The sequence below is a fragment of the Procambarus clarkii genome, chromosome 31, assembly GCF_040958095.1.
Source record: "Procambarus clarkii isolate CNS0578487 chromosome 31, FALCON_Pclarkii_2.0, whole genome shotgun sequence".
Lineage (NCBI taxonomy): Eukaryota > Metazoa > Arthropoda > Malacostraca > Decapoda > Cambaridae > Procambarus > Procambarus clarkii.
In genome coordinates this window covers 14,999,769-15,016,464 of record NC_091180.1, presented here as the reverse complement: position 1 = coordinate 15,016,464, position 16,696 = coordinate 14,999,769, and the positions used below count along the sequence as shown (strand labels likewise).

The following is a 16,696-nucleotide window of genomic DNA, read 5'->3' as shown; positions in this document are numbered from 1 at the left end:
AAAACAGAATAAAACTAGAATATACAGTTAGTTTATACGGAGGGCCTGGTAGCTGAATGGACAGCGCTCTGGACTCGTGATCTTAGGGTCCAGGTTCGATCCCCGGTGATGGCAGAAACAAAATGGGCAGAGTTTCTTTCACTCTGATGCCCCTGTTACCTAGCAGTAAATAGGTACCTGGGAGTTAGTCAGCTATTACGGGCTGCTTCCTGGGGGAAGTGGGGAAAAAAATTAGTTAGTAGTTAGTAACAGTTGATTGATTGACAGTTGAGAGGCGTGCCGAAAGAGCAGAGCTCAACCCCAGCAAGCACAACTAGGTGAATACAGTGATTCAACCGTAGTTTTAACACGACCCAACTGGCTAGAGAAGAACTATGTCAGTTACCTGTGGGGGCACAGGCGGGACCCATGAGCTGAAGCTTAACGCATTCTTTGTAACAAGTTTTATCTTCCAGAATAAAGTAGCAACAGATTTTGCGATCAAAGTTTGACACATGACTCGAAGTAATTTAAGACGTTATCTTGAGGTTATCTTGAGATGATTTCGGGGCTTAGCGTCCCCGCGGCCCAGTCCTCGACCGGGCAATCAGAGAACACTGTATAAACATCAGAGGTCTACGATTGTTCAACGTCCTCCCAGCGACTATAAGAAATATTGCCGGAACAACCGTGGACATCTTCAAGAGAAAACTAGACTTTTCTAAAAAAAAAAAAAGTGGCGGACGAACCGGGCTGTTGTGGATATATGGGCCTGTGGGCCGCTCCAAGTAACAGCCTGGTGGACCAAACTCTCACAAGTCAAGCCTGGCCTCGGGCCGGGCTTGGAGAGTAGAAGAACTCCCAGAACCCCATCAAGCAGATCTCCTTTTTTTTTACACATCCCCAGAAAGCAGCCCGTAGCAGCTGTCTAACTCCCAGGTAAATTTAGTGCTAGGTAACAGGGGCATCAGAGTGAAAAAAAACTGCATATTTGTTTCCGCCTCCACCGGGAATCGAACCCGGAAACTCAAGACTACGAATCCCGAGCGTTGTCCACTCAGCTGTCAGGCCCTTCACCAAGAGGATGAGAGGAATGCTCTTCCTCTCATGGCAAGGAATTCCTTGCGACATATAACACTGAGGTGATCACTTGAGGCATCGCGGCACCTGCTTGAGCACTCTGGTAATATCCAGTGTAGTATGTCACATATGCACTTATTAAATAAGCCAATATTGACAGTAAGCAAGTGCGAGAACGGGTTGTATGTTTACATGTGGTCACCAGGGGCTACGGACCCAACCATTTACACAACATGTCCATCTTGCCTTAATCATGGCGGCTGTATTTATTATTAAACAGTTTTGGAGCTTGGGAATTACACACTTCGAGGATATTGTTGTTATGGGGCACCCTCGTAGCGCTTCACAGCTCATTGATTGGTTAATAGAGCACCCCAACAATAGAGCACTTTGTTTACTTGAGCGCCTGCGCGCGCAGGTCCTCGCTGAGTTATGTATGCTTGCGCGCCAAACTTTATGTATTGTTGTGTATGTGTTGTGACCGTGGTGTGTGTTGTGGTGTTAGGTAACACGTTAGGCTTCATACACCAGTCTCCACTCAATATACACCGCCTACTGTATTGCAAAGTGCGTTATACAAGGGCTATAAACACTGAGAGGTGTACCCCGCTTCTCGGTTTTTATATATTAAGAGTTTACTTTAGTTTACTATATTTAGTTTACTTTAGAACTATATACAGGACTAAAGTATACCTGCTGGTTGGTCAGTAAATTATTGTGGTGAGCTTAATAACCCTCCAGAGGTTAGTAGGCCTTAAGGCCAAGGTCTTAAGGCCTTAAGAACACCAAACACTCCGGCCTTATCTTGAGATTCTTGAGATGATTTCGGGGCTCTAGTGTCCCCGCGGCCCGGTCCTCGACCAGGCCTCCACCCCCAGGAAGCAGCCCGTGACAGCTGACTAACACCCAGGTACCTAATTTACTGCTAGGTAACAGGGGCAGTGTCGCCGGCGCCTGGGATCGAACCCAGGACCACAGGATCACGAGTCCAGCGTGCTGTCCGCTCGGCCGACCGGCTCCCCGGTCGGCCTTAGTCATACTCGAACAACTCACAGCTCCTCAAGATGGCCTCAGAAGTTGAGGCGTGACACCGCCCAAGGATTCGACCTCCAGACACACACACATGACACTCCCGCCAACTGGCCGTTGGACTTTTAATATCATTACAATGTGTTCTTGCATTGCCCCGAGGGTGTCCGCCCCCGCCTGGCTCAGGTCCTGGTGACAGTATCCAGGGCGGGCTACAGGGCGGACCCCGAGGGGGCTTAGTCATGTGCATTACTGCCCCTATCCCACCAAGTGCTTCGGGAGACGTTGTATACGGGCTCATGGGAACCTCCTGTCGTTAGTTATAGCCCCCTGGGGCGTTGGGGTTTCTGTATGATGACGCGTAGGACGCAATATAGGCCGCTGGGGCGTTGGGGTTGCTGTATGATGACGCATAAGACGCAATATAGGCCGCTGGGGCGTTGGGGTTCCTGTATGATGACGCATAGGACGCAATATAGGCCGCTGGGGCGTTGGGGTTCCTGTATGATGACGCGTAGGACGCAATATAGGCCGCTGGGGCGTTGGGGTTTCTGTATGATGACGCGTAGGACGCAATATAGGCCGCTGGGGCGTTGGGGTTTCTGTATGATGACGCGTAGGACGCAATATAGGCCGCTGGGGCGTTGGGGTTGCTGTATGATGACGCATAAGACGCAATATAGGCCGCTGGGGCGTTGGGGTTTCTGTATGATGACGCATAGGACGCAATATAGGCCGCTGGGGCGTTGGGGTTTCTGTATGATGACGCATAGGACGCAATATAGGCCGCTGGGGCGTTGGGGTTTCTGTATGATGACGCATAGGACGCAATATAGGCCGCTGGGGCGTTGAGGTTTCTGTATGATGACGCATAGGACGCAATATAGGCCGCTGGGGCGTTGGGGTTTCTGTATGATGACGCATAGGACGCAATATAGGCCGCTGGGGCGTTGGGGTTTCTGTATGATGACGCGTAGGACGCAATATAGGCCGCTGGGGCGTTGGGGTTTCTGTATGATGACGCATAGGACGCAATATAGGCCGCTGGGGCGTTGGGGTTTCTGTATGATGACGCATAGGACGCAATATAGGCCGCTGGGGCGTTGGGATTTCTGTATGATGACGCGTAGGACGCAATATAGGCCGCTGGGGCGTTGGGGTTTCTGTATGATGACGCATAGGACGCAATATAGGCCGCTGGGGCGTTGGGGTTGCTGTATGATGACGCGTAGGACGCAATATAGGCCGCTGGGGCGTTGGGGTTGCTGTATGATGACGCGTAGGACGCAATATAGGCCGCTGGGGCGTTGGGGTTGCTGTATGATGACGCATAGGACGCAATATAGGCCGCTGGGGCGTTGGGGTTGCTGTATGATGACGCATAGGACGCAATATAGGCCGCTGGGGCGTTGGGGTCCCTGGATGCGTGCCCATTGGACGCTGCGCTCTTTAGAGACAATGTTAAGTATAGTTTATCCAGAATCCAGACAGCTTAATACCTCCTGGACCTGTTATCCAAGATATCCAACAACCATCCGTTCCCCACCATCCAGTCATCCGCCTCCCAGCACACGCCCTCCCAGCACGCCCTCCCAGCACACGCCCTCCCAGCACACGCCCTCCCAGCACACGCCCTCCCAGCACACGCCCTCCCAGCACACGCCCTCCCAGCACACGCCCTCCCAGCACACACCCTCCCAGCACACACCCTCCCAGCACACGCCCTCCCAGCACACACCCTCCCAGCACACGCCCTCCCAGCACACGCCCTCCCAGCACACACCCTCCCAGCACACACCCTCCCAGCACACGCCCTCCCAGCACACGCCCTCCCAGCACACATCCTCCCAGCACACACCCTCCCAGCACACGCCCTCCCAGCACACACCCTCCCAGCACGCCCTCCCAGCACGCCCTCCCAGCACACACCCTCCCAGCACACACCCTCCCAGCACGCCCTCCCAGCACGCCCTCCCAGCACACGCCCTCCCAGCACACACCCTCCCAGCACACGCCCTCCCAGCACACACCCTCCCAGCACACACCCTCCCAGCACACATCCTCCCAGCACGCCCTCCCAGCACACACCCTCCCAGCACACGCCCTCCCAGCACACACCCTCCCAGCACGCCCTCCCAGCACGCCCTCCCAGCACACGCCCTCCCAGCACACACCCTCCCAGCACACGCCCTCCCAGCACACACCCTCCCAGCACACATCCTCCCAGCACACGCCCTCCCAGCACACACCCTCCCAGCACACGCCCTCCCAGCACACACCCTCCCAGCACACGCCCTCCCAGCACACACCCTCCCAGCACACGCCCTCCCAGCACATACCCTCCCAGCACACGCCCTCCCAGCACACACCCTCCCAGCACACGCCCTCCCAGCACACGCCCTCCCAGCACACGCCCTCCCAGCACACATCCTCCCAGCACACACCCTCCCAGCACACGCCCTCCCAGCACTTGCTATCTTAGCACACATAAGGAACTAGGATATTGGGTCAAAGGAGCTGGGATATGAAGACAAGAAGCTGGGATATAAGGACGAGGAGCTGGGATACAAGGATAAAGAGAAGGAACGGTACCCAGCCACTTGGACCACCGGGAATCGAACGCCGAACCCCGCAAGAAACGAGGCTGTCCCCTCTACCGACCATCCAAGTGAACACTCAAGTTTGTAGTGGTTTTCCCTATCCAGATGCGTTGAAATCTGGACGTATTGAAGACGTTAGCCCGACGGAACGTCAATATTTGCCGTGTTTTAAATTTCACTAACGCACCGGAATTATGACGCTGTTGTTGATAGCATCAATCACCAGGGAGCCGGTCGGCCGAGCGGACAGCACGCGGGACTTGTGATCCTGTGGTCCTCGGTTCGATCCCAGGCGCCGGCGAGAAACAATGGGCAGAGTTTCTTTCACCCTATGCCCTTGTTACCTAGCAGTAAAATAGGTACCTGGGTGTTAGTCAGCTGTCACGGGCTGCTTCCTGGAGGTGGAGGCCTGGTCGAGGGTAGGGTAGCACGGGGACACTAAAGCCCCGAAATCATCTCAAGATAACCTAAAGATAACCATCCAAATTGCGGGGCATTAAGTGTGAGGACAGGTTGGTTAGAGGCAGTTACTTTTGGTCGGAAATCTTGCACTTCCCAATGGTACTTTGAACCACTTGGACCCTCGATAAAATCTTCGGCGAAGCTGATAACTTTGTCATTGTTCGTCTTTTGTTTTTTTGGCTCCCGTATTCAAATTTAAATTCGGGAACGTTATTCGTAACCGGTTATACTTTTATAATGATGTTAGAGTACAGCACACTACAGTATAGTGTCCAAGTGTGCCAGGTAAGTCCATTACGGGGGCTCACCATAGCCCGTGCTACTTGTCCCGCTCCTGTGCCAGGTAAGTCCATTACGGGGGCTCACCATAGCCCGTGCTACTTGCCCCGCTCCTGTGCCAGGTAAGTCCATTACGGGGGCTCACCATAGCCCGTGCTACTTGCCCCGCTCCTGTGCCAGGTAAGTCCATTACGGGGGCTCACCATAGCCCGTGCTACTTGCCCCGCTCCTGTGCCAGGTAAGTCCACTACGGGCTCACCATAGCCCGTGCTACTTGCCCCGCTCCTGTGCCAGGTAAGTCCATTACGGGGGCTCACCATAGCCCGTGCTACTTGCCCCGCTCCTGTGCCAGGTAAGTCCATTACGGGGGCTCACCATAGCCCGTGCTACTTGCCCCGCTCCTGTGCCAGGTAAGTCCACTACGGGCTCACCATAGCCCGTGCTACTTGCCCCGCTCCTGTGCCAGGTAAGTCCACTACGGGCTCACCATAGCCCGTGCTACTTGCAACTTTGTGTTCCGTGTTGGTGGATCTCAAAGAACAACCAACAACTGGTTCAGGACAATTTATGCAGACGGGAGCGTCTTGGCGGCGCTGCACATTCCTGCACCACCTCCTCCCAAGACTTTATGTTGCAGACTTCCACTCAAGGTCACTATAAGGGTCAAGAAGGTCACTATACTCAAGGTCACTATAGGGGTCAAGAGTGTCACTATAGGGGTCAAGAAGGTCACTATACTCAAGGTCACTATAGGGGTCAAGAGTGCCACTATAGGGGTCAAGAGTGCCACTATAGGGGTCAAGAAGGTCACTATACTCAAGGTCACTATAGGGGTCAAGAGTGCCACTATAGGGGTCAAGAGTGTCACTATACTCAAGGTCACTATAGGGGTCAACGTCACTATACTCTAGGTCACTATAGAGGTCAAGGTCACTATAGGGGTCAAGAAGGTCACTATACTCAAGGTCACTATAGAGGTCAAGAGTGTCACTATACTCTAGGTCACTATAGGAGTCAAGGTCACTATACTCAAGGTCACTATAGAGGTCAAGAGTGTCACTATACTCTAGATCACTATAGGGGTCAAGAGTGTCACTATACTCAAGGTCACTAGGGGTCAAGAGTGTCACTATACTCTAGGTCACTATAGGGGTCAAGTGTCACTATACTCAAGGTCACTATAGGGGTCAAGGTCATTATACTCTAGGTCACTATAGGGGTCAAGAGTGTCACTATACTCAAGGTCACTATAGGGGTCAAGAGTGCCACACGCCTCACTATACTTGCTATAACCTCCCACTATACACTTATCTTATATAATTCATTTAAACACTTTTTCACGTAAAACAGTTTTGTGATGAATTAAGAGCCGATGAGACAGAGGGATCAAGAGCTAGAGGGGCCGCTCTCATGCATAACCCGCCCCACAACAACCTGCTCGCTTGATGTTTTGATATATGATGCGGGGAATGTTATCGTATCTTGCCCCTTGTGTCGTTGTCACTCAGCTGTTTGGTCTGGTGTTGGGCTGAAGCCGCCTTAACGACCCTCTGCGCGGGAGGGGTAGTTAAGGCGTCCTGGGGCCAGATTCACGAAGCAGTTACGCAAGCACTTACGAACCTGTACATCTTTTCTCAATCTTTGGCGGCTTTGTTTACAATTATTAAACAGTTAATGAGCTCCGAAGCACCAGGAGGCTGTTTATAACAATAACAACAGTTGATTGGCAAGTTTTCATGCTTGTAAACTGTTTAATAAATGTAACCAAAGCCGTCAAAGATTGAGGAAAGATGTACAGGTTCGTAAGTGCTTGCGTAACTGCTTCGTGAATCAGGCTTCAGAACTACCAGCATGAATATTATAATAATAATAATAATAATAATAATAATAATAATAATAAAAATATTAAACAGCAGTTCAGTGATCTTGTAATATCCGCTGTATCTAAATAGTTTATGTATTAGCAAAACATCTACTGTCAATATGTAATGATTTCAAGACATAGATAATGTAATTACAATATTTTTGTTATTATTATAAGGTAGGCAACATAGATGAAATTGTTAATGTAACATAATCAGACCTCAGCTTAGATGAAGACTTTTTGTGCCTCTCTGTAATCCTTTTTGCGCTACGGCTCACAGGATCAGTTTGGCGACGACAAACACTAACCTGAGAGTTTGCACGCCTCGCTGCATATGAGGTGTGTGTGTGTGTGTGTGTGTGTGTGTGTGTGTGTGTGTGTGTGTGTGTGTGTGTGTGTGTGTGTGTGTGTGTGTGTGTGTGTGTGTGATCGAGTCAATTATTGTAGAACCTTAGACATCATAGAGAAAGACATGATCACTACCTACAAAACTCTCAGAGGAATCGACAGGAGTAGATAAAGATAATTTGATAATTAGCAAAGTGATGTTATTAGCTTTCATATATATGAATTTCACGTGAGTGGCGCTTGTACTGCCGGTACTGTGCGGACGATAACGACAACCTGTGGTGATTACCTCCCTCACACTTGTGGTTATCTCACTCTAACACCTGTCCCGCCCCCCCCCCCTCTGACACACACACACACACACACACACACACACACACACACACACACACACACACACACACACACACACACACACACACACACACACACTCAGCTATCAGACCCTTATTGGTCTGGTAGGTGAGCGGACAGCGCGCAGGACTCGTAATTCTGTGGCGCGGGTTCGATTCCTTTACCAGGTAGAAACAAATGGGCAAAGTTTCCTTCATCCTGAATGCCTCCTGTTTCCTAGCAGTAAATAGGTACCTGGGAGTTAGACAGCTGTTACGGAGCTGCTTCCCGGGTGTGTGTGAGTGTGTGGTGTGTTGGGAAAAAACATTAGTTAGTAGTTAGTTACAGTTGATTGATTGACAGTTGAGAGGCGGGCCGAAAGAGCAAAAGCTCAACCCCCGCAAAACACAACTAGGTGAATACACACACACACACACACACACACACACACACACACACACACACACACACACATACACACACACACACACACACACACACACACACACACACTTTCTAATTTACGTAAATGATATGTTTACAGGAGTGGAATCATACATGTCAATGTTTGCAGATGACGCAAAATTAATGAGAAGAGTTGTGACAGACGAGGATTGTAGGATCCTCCAAGAGGACTTAAACAGGCTGCAGAGATGGTCAGGGAAATGGCTACTGGAGTTTAACACCAGTAAATGTAAAGTTATGGAAATGGGATCAGGTGACAGGAGACCAAAGGGACAGTACACAATGAAGGGGAACAGCCTACCTGTACGATTCGAGAAAGAGACCTGGGAGTGGATGTGACACCTAATCTAACTCCTGAGGCACATATAAATAGGATAACGACAGCAGCGTACTCTACACTGGCGAAAATTAGAACTTCATTCAGAAACCTAAATGAGGAAGCTTTTAGGGCGCTTTACACTGCCTACGTGAGACCCGTCTTAGAGTATGCCGCGCCATCATGGAGCCCCCACCTGAAGAAACACATAAAGAAACTGGAGAAGGTTCAGAGGTTTGCGACGAGGCTTGTCCCAGAGCTACGAGGGATGGGATATGAAGAGCGGCTGAAGGAACTGAACCTTACGACACTAGAGAAAAGAAGGGAGAGAGGAGATATGATAGGGACATATAAAATACTCAGGGGAATTGACAAAGTGGAAATAGATGAAATGTTCACACGTAATAATAACAGAACGAGGGGACACGGGTGGAAACTGGAAACTCAGATGAGTCACAGAGATGTTAGGAAGTTTTCTTTTAGCGTGAGAGTAGTAGAAAAATGGAATGCACTTGGGGAACAGGTTGTGGAAGCAAATACTATTCATACTTTTAAAACTAGGTATGATAGGGAAATGGGACAGGAGTCATTGCTGTAAACAACCGATAGCTAGAAAGGCGGGATCCAAGAGTCAATGCTCGATCCTGCAGACACAACTAGGTGAGTACACACACACACACACACACACACACACACACACACACACACACACACACACACACACACACACACACACACACACACACATACACATACACACACACACACACACACACACACACACACACACACACACACACACACACACACACTCACACACACACATACACATACACACACACACACACACACACACACACACACACACACACACACACACACACACACACACACTCACTCACGCACACACACACACACACACACACACACACACATACACACACACACACACACACACTCACGCACACACACACACACACACACACACACACACACACACACACACACACACACACACACACACACACACACACACACACATACACAATCAGGAAGAGAATTTTGTAAGACAACATCAACATGGGTTCAGGGATGGCAGGTCCTGCCTCACAGGATTAATTGAATTCTATGATCAGGCAACAAGAATCAGGCAGGGAAGAGAAGGTGGGCAGACTGCATATTTCTGGATTGCCAGAAAGCCTTTGACACAGTACCACACCAGAGACTAGTTTCAAGTTGGACATGCAAGCAGGAGTGAAAGGGAAGGTACTTCATTGGATAAGGGAGTACCTAAGCAACAGAAGACAGCGAGTCAGTGTGAGGGGTGAGGTCTCGGACTCTACTGGTGACATCTCGTCACCAATGGTCCCACAGGAATCAGTCCTTGGACCTACGCTCTTTCTGATATATATGCAAATGATTTCCCAGAGGGAATAGACTCGTTCCTCTCACTGTTTGCTGATGATGCAAAAATTGTGAGGAGGATTAAGAAAGAGGATGATAGTAGGAGGCTACAAGATGACCTAGACAGACTGAATGAATGGCCCAACAAATGGCTACTAAAGTTCAACCCGAGTAAATGCAAAGTAATGAAACTAGGCAGTGGAAACAGGAGGCCAGACACAGGATACAGAATAGGAGATGAAGTACTTAATGAAACGGACAGAGAGAAAGATCTAGGAGTTGATATCACACCAAACCTGTCTCCTGAAGCCCACATAAAAAGATTAACATCTGCGGCGTTTTAATGGAGGTAAACACATGACGGAAGTGCTTAGAAATGCCAGGAAATTGCAGAGTTGTGAGGAAGGCAAACTTTGGTCAATAAGACAAGACCTCTCAATGGAGGATAGAACAGATGAAAACAAACCTTGATGAAGCGAAACGTCTAAATGGGAATAAAAAAGGAAGAAGAAAGAATTTCTATTTTCTACAAAGTGTCAGGGACTGGAAATCTATTGAAATGGTACATAAAAACAAAGCAACAAAACCATTAGAAGAAGGGGGAATAAAGGACAAAGGGAAAGGGAACATGTTCCTGAAAATTGTATATACCAACATGGATGAAGTAAGATAAAAAAAAATACTGGAGCTAAGAGATATAATTCAGCTTAAAGTCCCAGATTTGTCGCACTAACAGAGACGAAACTTGAAAATATTTTAAATGAGGTCGTATTCCCACGGGGCTTCTCAGTTTGGAGACGTGACAGGACAACTAGGAAGGGGGAGGAGTGGCTGTGCTGGTGTAAGAACACCTGAAGGTAAGAGAGTTAATACTCGAGACTCGAGAAGAAGTTCCCTCAATATATAAATATGTCAACTTCCCTCCAGAAGTTGACATATTGGCGCTGCAGGTCTGGAATCAGGATGATAAACTGATAATCATAAATGCCTACAACCCACCAGCAAGCAACACGCGGATAAAGGAGGAACTGGATGACAAATGAGAGGACCTCATAATGGTCATGAGAGAGACTATAGTAAAAGCAGATAGTGATAAGTCACAATTGTTGGTACTGGGGGACTTCAACTTGACAGCAATAGACTGGGAGGCCCACGAAGCAAGAATAAAGGACAGTTGGACAGGCAGATTTCTAAACCTCATTCAGGAGACATTTAGGTGTCAAGACGTCAAGCAGGCCACAAGAATGAGGGAAGAGGATGTTGACCAGACCACACACTAGAAGGTGAAGGGACACAATCGACTTGAGAATGGTCCAGGACGGACCGAAACGTCGTCGTCCCTTCACCTTCTAGTGTGTGGTCTGGTCAACATACTTCAGCCACGTTATTGTGACTCCTCGCCTGCATAGGGAAGAGGATGTTCCGTCAATACTGGATCTAATATTCGCCTGAAAAGAAGAAGAGATATTTGACATCCAGTACCTTCCTCCCTTAGGAATAACTGATCACGTCCTGTTGGAAATAAATATGCTTTGCGATATAATCTAACCCGCAAACACACCAGCCATACAAGCAAGCAAGAAACAATTACACAGCGGAGACAGAAATTAACTTTGAGGAAGGTATAGCGAACAAATATAAAACAGATCCAGACATTTTCTATAAATCCATTAAAAGTAAGCTCCATGTAATTGATAAAATCCAGAGATTGAGAACTGGGAACAGGACTACTGAGAATGAAAAAGAAATATGGGAAATGCTAAACGAACAGCTCCAAAGTTTATGCCACTCAGCTTCAACGATCTCAATATCAAGGCAAGACAACAACATTTTTCTCATGGCGTCTGAGAATGTACAAACAACAAGGCTCTCTTGAAAGAGCAGAACGTCATTGTTTGAGCTTTCCTTGAGGCAGTCCCCAAGGAACTATAACAGAGAGAGAGAGAGAGAGAGAGAGAGAGAGAGAGAGAGAGAGAGAGAGAGAGAGAGAGAGAGAGAGAGAGAGAGAGAGAGAGAGAGAGAGAGAGAGAGAGAGAGAGAGAGAAAATTTCAATTTCAAGTGTGTTTAGACAACATGAGGATATCAGAGAGCCGGACCAAATACCAGTTGCAGAAGACGCCATAGAATACATAGAGTTATCTCAAGATAAAGTGAAAAGAATTACTCATGGGGGCTAGGGAGGAATAAAGTGGTTGAACCTGATGGACTCGTAGGGTGGAGGGCCAGCTGGTAGGGTGGGGGACCAGCTGGTAGGGTGGAGGGCCAGCTGGTAGGGTGGGGGACCAGCTGGTAGGGTGGAGGGCCAGCTGGTAGGGTGGGGGACCAGCTGGTAGGGTGGAGGGCCAGCTGGTAGGGTGGGGGACCAGCTGGTAGGGTGGGTGCCAGCTGGTAGGGTGGGGGACCAGCTGGTAGGGTGGAGGGCCAGCTGGTAGGGTGGAGGGCCAGCTGGTAGGGTGGGGGACCAGCTGGTAGGGTGGGGGACCAGTTGGTAGGGTGGGGGGCCACCTGGTAGGGTGGGGGACCAGCTGGTAGGGTGGGGGGCCAGCTGGTAGGGTGGGGGGACCAGTTGGTAGGGTGGGGGACCAGCTGGTAGGGTGGGGGGACCAGCTGGTAGGGTGGAGGGCCAGCTGGTAGGGTGGAGGGCCAGCTGGTAGGGTGGGGGACCAGCTGGTAGGGTGGGGGACCAGTTGGTAGGGTGGGGGACCAGCTGGTAGGGTGGGGGACCAGCTGGTAGGGTGGGGGGCCAGCTGGTAGGGTGGGGGGACCAGTTGGTAGGGTGGGGGGCCACCTGGTAGGGTGGGGGACCAGCTGGTAGGGTGGGGGGACCAGCTGGTAGGGTGGAGGGCCAGCTGGTAGGGTGGAGGGCCAGCTGGTAGGGTGGGGGACCAGCTGGTAGGGTGGGGGACCAGTTGGTAGGGTGGGGGGCCACCTGGTAGGGTGGGGGACCAGTTGGTAGGGTGGGGGGCCACCTGGTAGGGTGGGGGACCAGCTGGTAGGGTGGAGGGCCAGCTGGTAGGGTGGGGGACCAGCTGGTAGGGTGGGGGACCAGCTGGTAGGGTGGGGGGCCACCTGGTAGGGTGGAGGGCCAGCTGGTAGGGTGGGGGGCCAGCTGGTAGGGTGGGGGACCAGTTGGTAGGGTGGGGGGCCAGCTGGTAGGGTGGGGGACCAGCTGGTAGGGTGAGGGCCAGCTGGTAGGGTGGGGGGACCAGTTGGTAGGGTGGGGGGACCAGCTGGTAGGGTGGGGGGCCAGCTGGTAGGGTGGGGGCCAGCTGGTAGGGTGGGGGGACCAGTTGGTAGGGTGGGGGGACCAGCTGGTAGGGTGGGGGACCAGCTGGTAGGGTGGGGGATCAGTTGGTAGGGTGGGGGGACCAGCTGGTAGGGTGGGGGACCAGCTGGTAGGGTGGGTGCCAGCTGGTAGGGTGGGGGACCAGCTGGTAGGGTGGGGGACCAGCTGGTAGGGTGGGGGACCAGCTGGTAGGGTGGGGGGCCAGCTGGTAGGGTGGGTGCCAGCTGGTAGGGTGGGGGGCCAGCTGGTAGGGTGGGGGACCAGCTGGTAGGGTGGGGGACCAGCTGGTAGGGTGGGGGGCCAGCTGGTAGGGTGGGTGCCAGCTGGTAGGGTGGGGGGCCAGCTGGTAGGGTGGGGGACCAGCTGGTAGGGTGGGGGGACCAGCTGGTAGGGTGGGGGGACCAGCTGGTAGGGTGGGGGGGACCAGCTGGTAGGGTGGGGGGGGGAGAGGGGGTGGGGAAAGGCCATGGATGATGAAAGTGTTGTGTTGGGGGTTATGAAGTGAAGGTGATTGTATTACCCAGGTAGTGGTGACGGGTGTGGTGGTGTGGTGACGGGTGTGGTGGTGTGGTGACGGGTGTGGTGACGGGTGTGGTGACGGGTGTGGTGACGGGTGTGGTGACGGGTGTGGTGGCGGGTGTGGTGGTGTGGTGACGGGTGTGGTGGTGGGTGACGGGTGTGGTGACGGGTGTGGTGGCGGGTGTGGTGACGGGTGTGGTGGTGGGTGACGGGTGTGGTGGCGGGTGTGGTGGTGTGGTGACGGGTGTGGTGGTGGGTGACGGGTGTGGTGGCGGGTGTGGTGGTGTGGTGACGGGTGTGGTAGTGGGTGACGGGTGTGGTGGTGGATACCATCATAACAGCCAGACGTCCCTACCATCTTGACACACACATCTGGCCTCATACTGAAACACGCACCCGCCCACACACCCAACACTCCCACCTAAACACCCACTCACCCTTCGCCTCTCCATCAAGTTATCCCAGTGAAGGAGCACCTATGTATCGAGGTGCGTTGCCGCAGGGAATTATTTACCCAGGTCTGCCTACCTTGGGGGGGGGGGGACCGCCCTAGGCTCATGCTACTAAGCCACCACCTGTTGTGTTAGATTCTGCTTCACGGAACACAAAGTTGCAAGTAGCACGGGCTATGGTGAGCCCGTAGTGGACTTATCTGGCACAGGAGCGGGGCTGTGTTAGTGAATCCACCACCACCACTACGGTCTCTATATTGCCACGTGTTCTAGCGACAGTTGCCACGTGTCATGGCGACAGTTGCCATGACGGGTGGTTATGTTAGTGGAGGAGCTGCCGTGCGTGGCCCTCCACAGGGTGCCATGTGCCAGTGGCACCGGAGCAGTCTCGCCACTTTAGCTCAGTTCTCCCCCTCGCCAACCTCCCATTTTCTAATTCCCGCGTAAAATGACAGTAAACAACTGCAGGAATCGCTGGACAGAATGCCAGAAACCTGCACAGTTTTCTTCCTCCAAATATGTGTCAAATATATGATAACGATGACACGTGTTCGTTAAGGTGTCATCTCTTTACGGGTAATTATGTCAAGGTAGTTTGCAACAGGAAGTCATCTGAGCGAAGCGATAGAAAACGAGATGGAATTCTCTCGTTACACGAAAGAATGTGAGAAAAAAACCCATTGAGAGAAGAGACCCTCGCTTGACATCTGTGGAGATGATTAAATAAAGCACATTCCTTCACCCTATTGCTCTTGGTATTATTATTATTATTATTATTATTATTATGACTCTGGTGCGGACCCGTCTGAGCCTCCGGGTCCTCCCAGAACCCAACACTCTGGGATTAAGAGAGTCATCCCCCCTACTATTATTTTATTTTTAATTATTAAGACATTATTAATTAATTAATTATTATTAAGACACACAGGTGAGGTTGGTGGACATTGAAACCCTTGAGTAATGGTCTCAGGGGCCTCGTAGCCTGGTGGATAGCGCGCAGGACTCGTAATTCTGTGGCGCGGGTTCGATTCCCGCACGAGGCAGAAACAAATGGGCAAAGTTTCTTTCACCCTGAATGCCCCTGTTACCTTGCAGTAAATAGGTACCTGGGAGTTAGTCAGCTGTCACGGGCTGCTTCCTGGGGGTGGAGGCCTGGTCGAGGACCGGGCCGCGGGGACACTAAAGCCCCGAAATCATCTCAAGAAACCTCAAGATGGTGGTTTGCAACATTGCAAGACTTTGTGGACAATTTGCAGCTGTTGCTTTCACAGTTTGGCTTGACCATATTAAGTGAGTGGAATTTTCATTGGTCAGAGCGGGGCACTGGTGCCTTCCTTACCCGACGCCTCCAGGCGCTACTTTCTACCTTGTGTGCCACGGGAAACGTGTTTGGGCGCCACAATGGTCATGCGGTCACATCAGTGCCTGTTGACGTTAATCAGGCTATGTGTAATGTGATGGTTTCTTCAGTCTGTCGAGGCTCTTGAAGATTACATTGGAGAATATATATATATATATATATATATATATATATATATATATATATATATATATATATATATATATATATATATATATATATATATATATATATATATATGACTCGGGACATAGCAGGTGTGGGCGAGAGAGCTCCCACACGTGTAGTTAGAGTAACCGCCCAGATCATGTCCTGGCCTTACAGGTGTATTCCCAGGGCACACCTGTTTATTATGGCGATGGTACACCCCACACCCCTGGACTTGTTGTTGCCAGGTGTGTGTGTGTGTGTGTGTGTGTGTGTGTGTGTGTGTGTGTGTGTGTGTGTGTGTGTGTGTGTGTGTGTGTGTGTGTGCGCGCGCGCATTGACTCTTGGATCCCGCCTTTCTAGCCATCGGTTGTTTACAGCAATGACTCCTGTCCCATTTCCCTATCATATCTAGTTTTAACATTATGAATAGAGTTTGCTTCAACAACCTGCTCCTTAAGTGCATTCCATTTTCCCACTACTCTCACGCTAAAAGAAAAGTTCCTAACATTTCTGTGACTCATCTGAGTTTCCAGCTTCCACCCATGTCCCCTCGTTCTGTTACTATTCCGTGTGAACATTTAGTCTCTGTCCACTTTGTCAATTCCTCTGAGTATTTTATACGTTCCTATCATATCCCCCCTCTCCCTTCTTTTTTTCTAGTGTCATAAGGCACAGTTCCTTCAGGCGCTCTTCATACCCCATCCCTCGTAACTGGGACGAGCCTCGTTGCACACTTCTGAACCTTTTCCAGTCTCCTGGGGGACTCCAT

General features: G+C 50.9%; 2 protein-coding genes across 2 annotated transcripts in view; one reads left to right on the top strand and one right to left on the bottom strand.

The window, feature by feature from the left end:
* Positions 1-16,696, top strand: part of LOC123758661 (neuron navigator 2) — a 160,002-nt gene that overhangs the window by 31,702 nt on the left and 111,604 nt on the right.
* On the bottom strand, positions 2,405-16,696 carry LOC138370187 (RNA-binding protein 14-like). The gene is made up of 2 exons (XM_069334176.1): positions 16,670-16,696; positions 2,405-3,535 (listed from the first exon to the last, which is right to left on the bottom strand). The coding sequence occupies exons 1-2, from the start codon at positions 16,694-16,696 to the stop codon at positions 2,405-2,407; spliced, it is 1,158 nt and encodes a 385-aa protein (XP_069190277.1).

Bases quoted from the DNA above. Each gene is read 5' to 3' on its own strand.
- LOC138370187 (XM_069334176.1), bottom strand. From the start codon at position 16,696: ATGGAGTCCCCCAGGAGACTGGAAAAG. The intron at 3,536-16,669 runs GTTCAGAAGTGT...TTGTCTCTAAAG, and splicing joins CCCCCAGGAGACTGGAAAAG to AGCGCAGCGTCCAATGGGCA.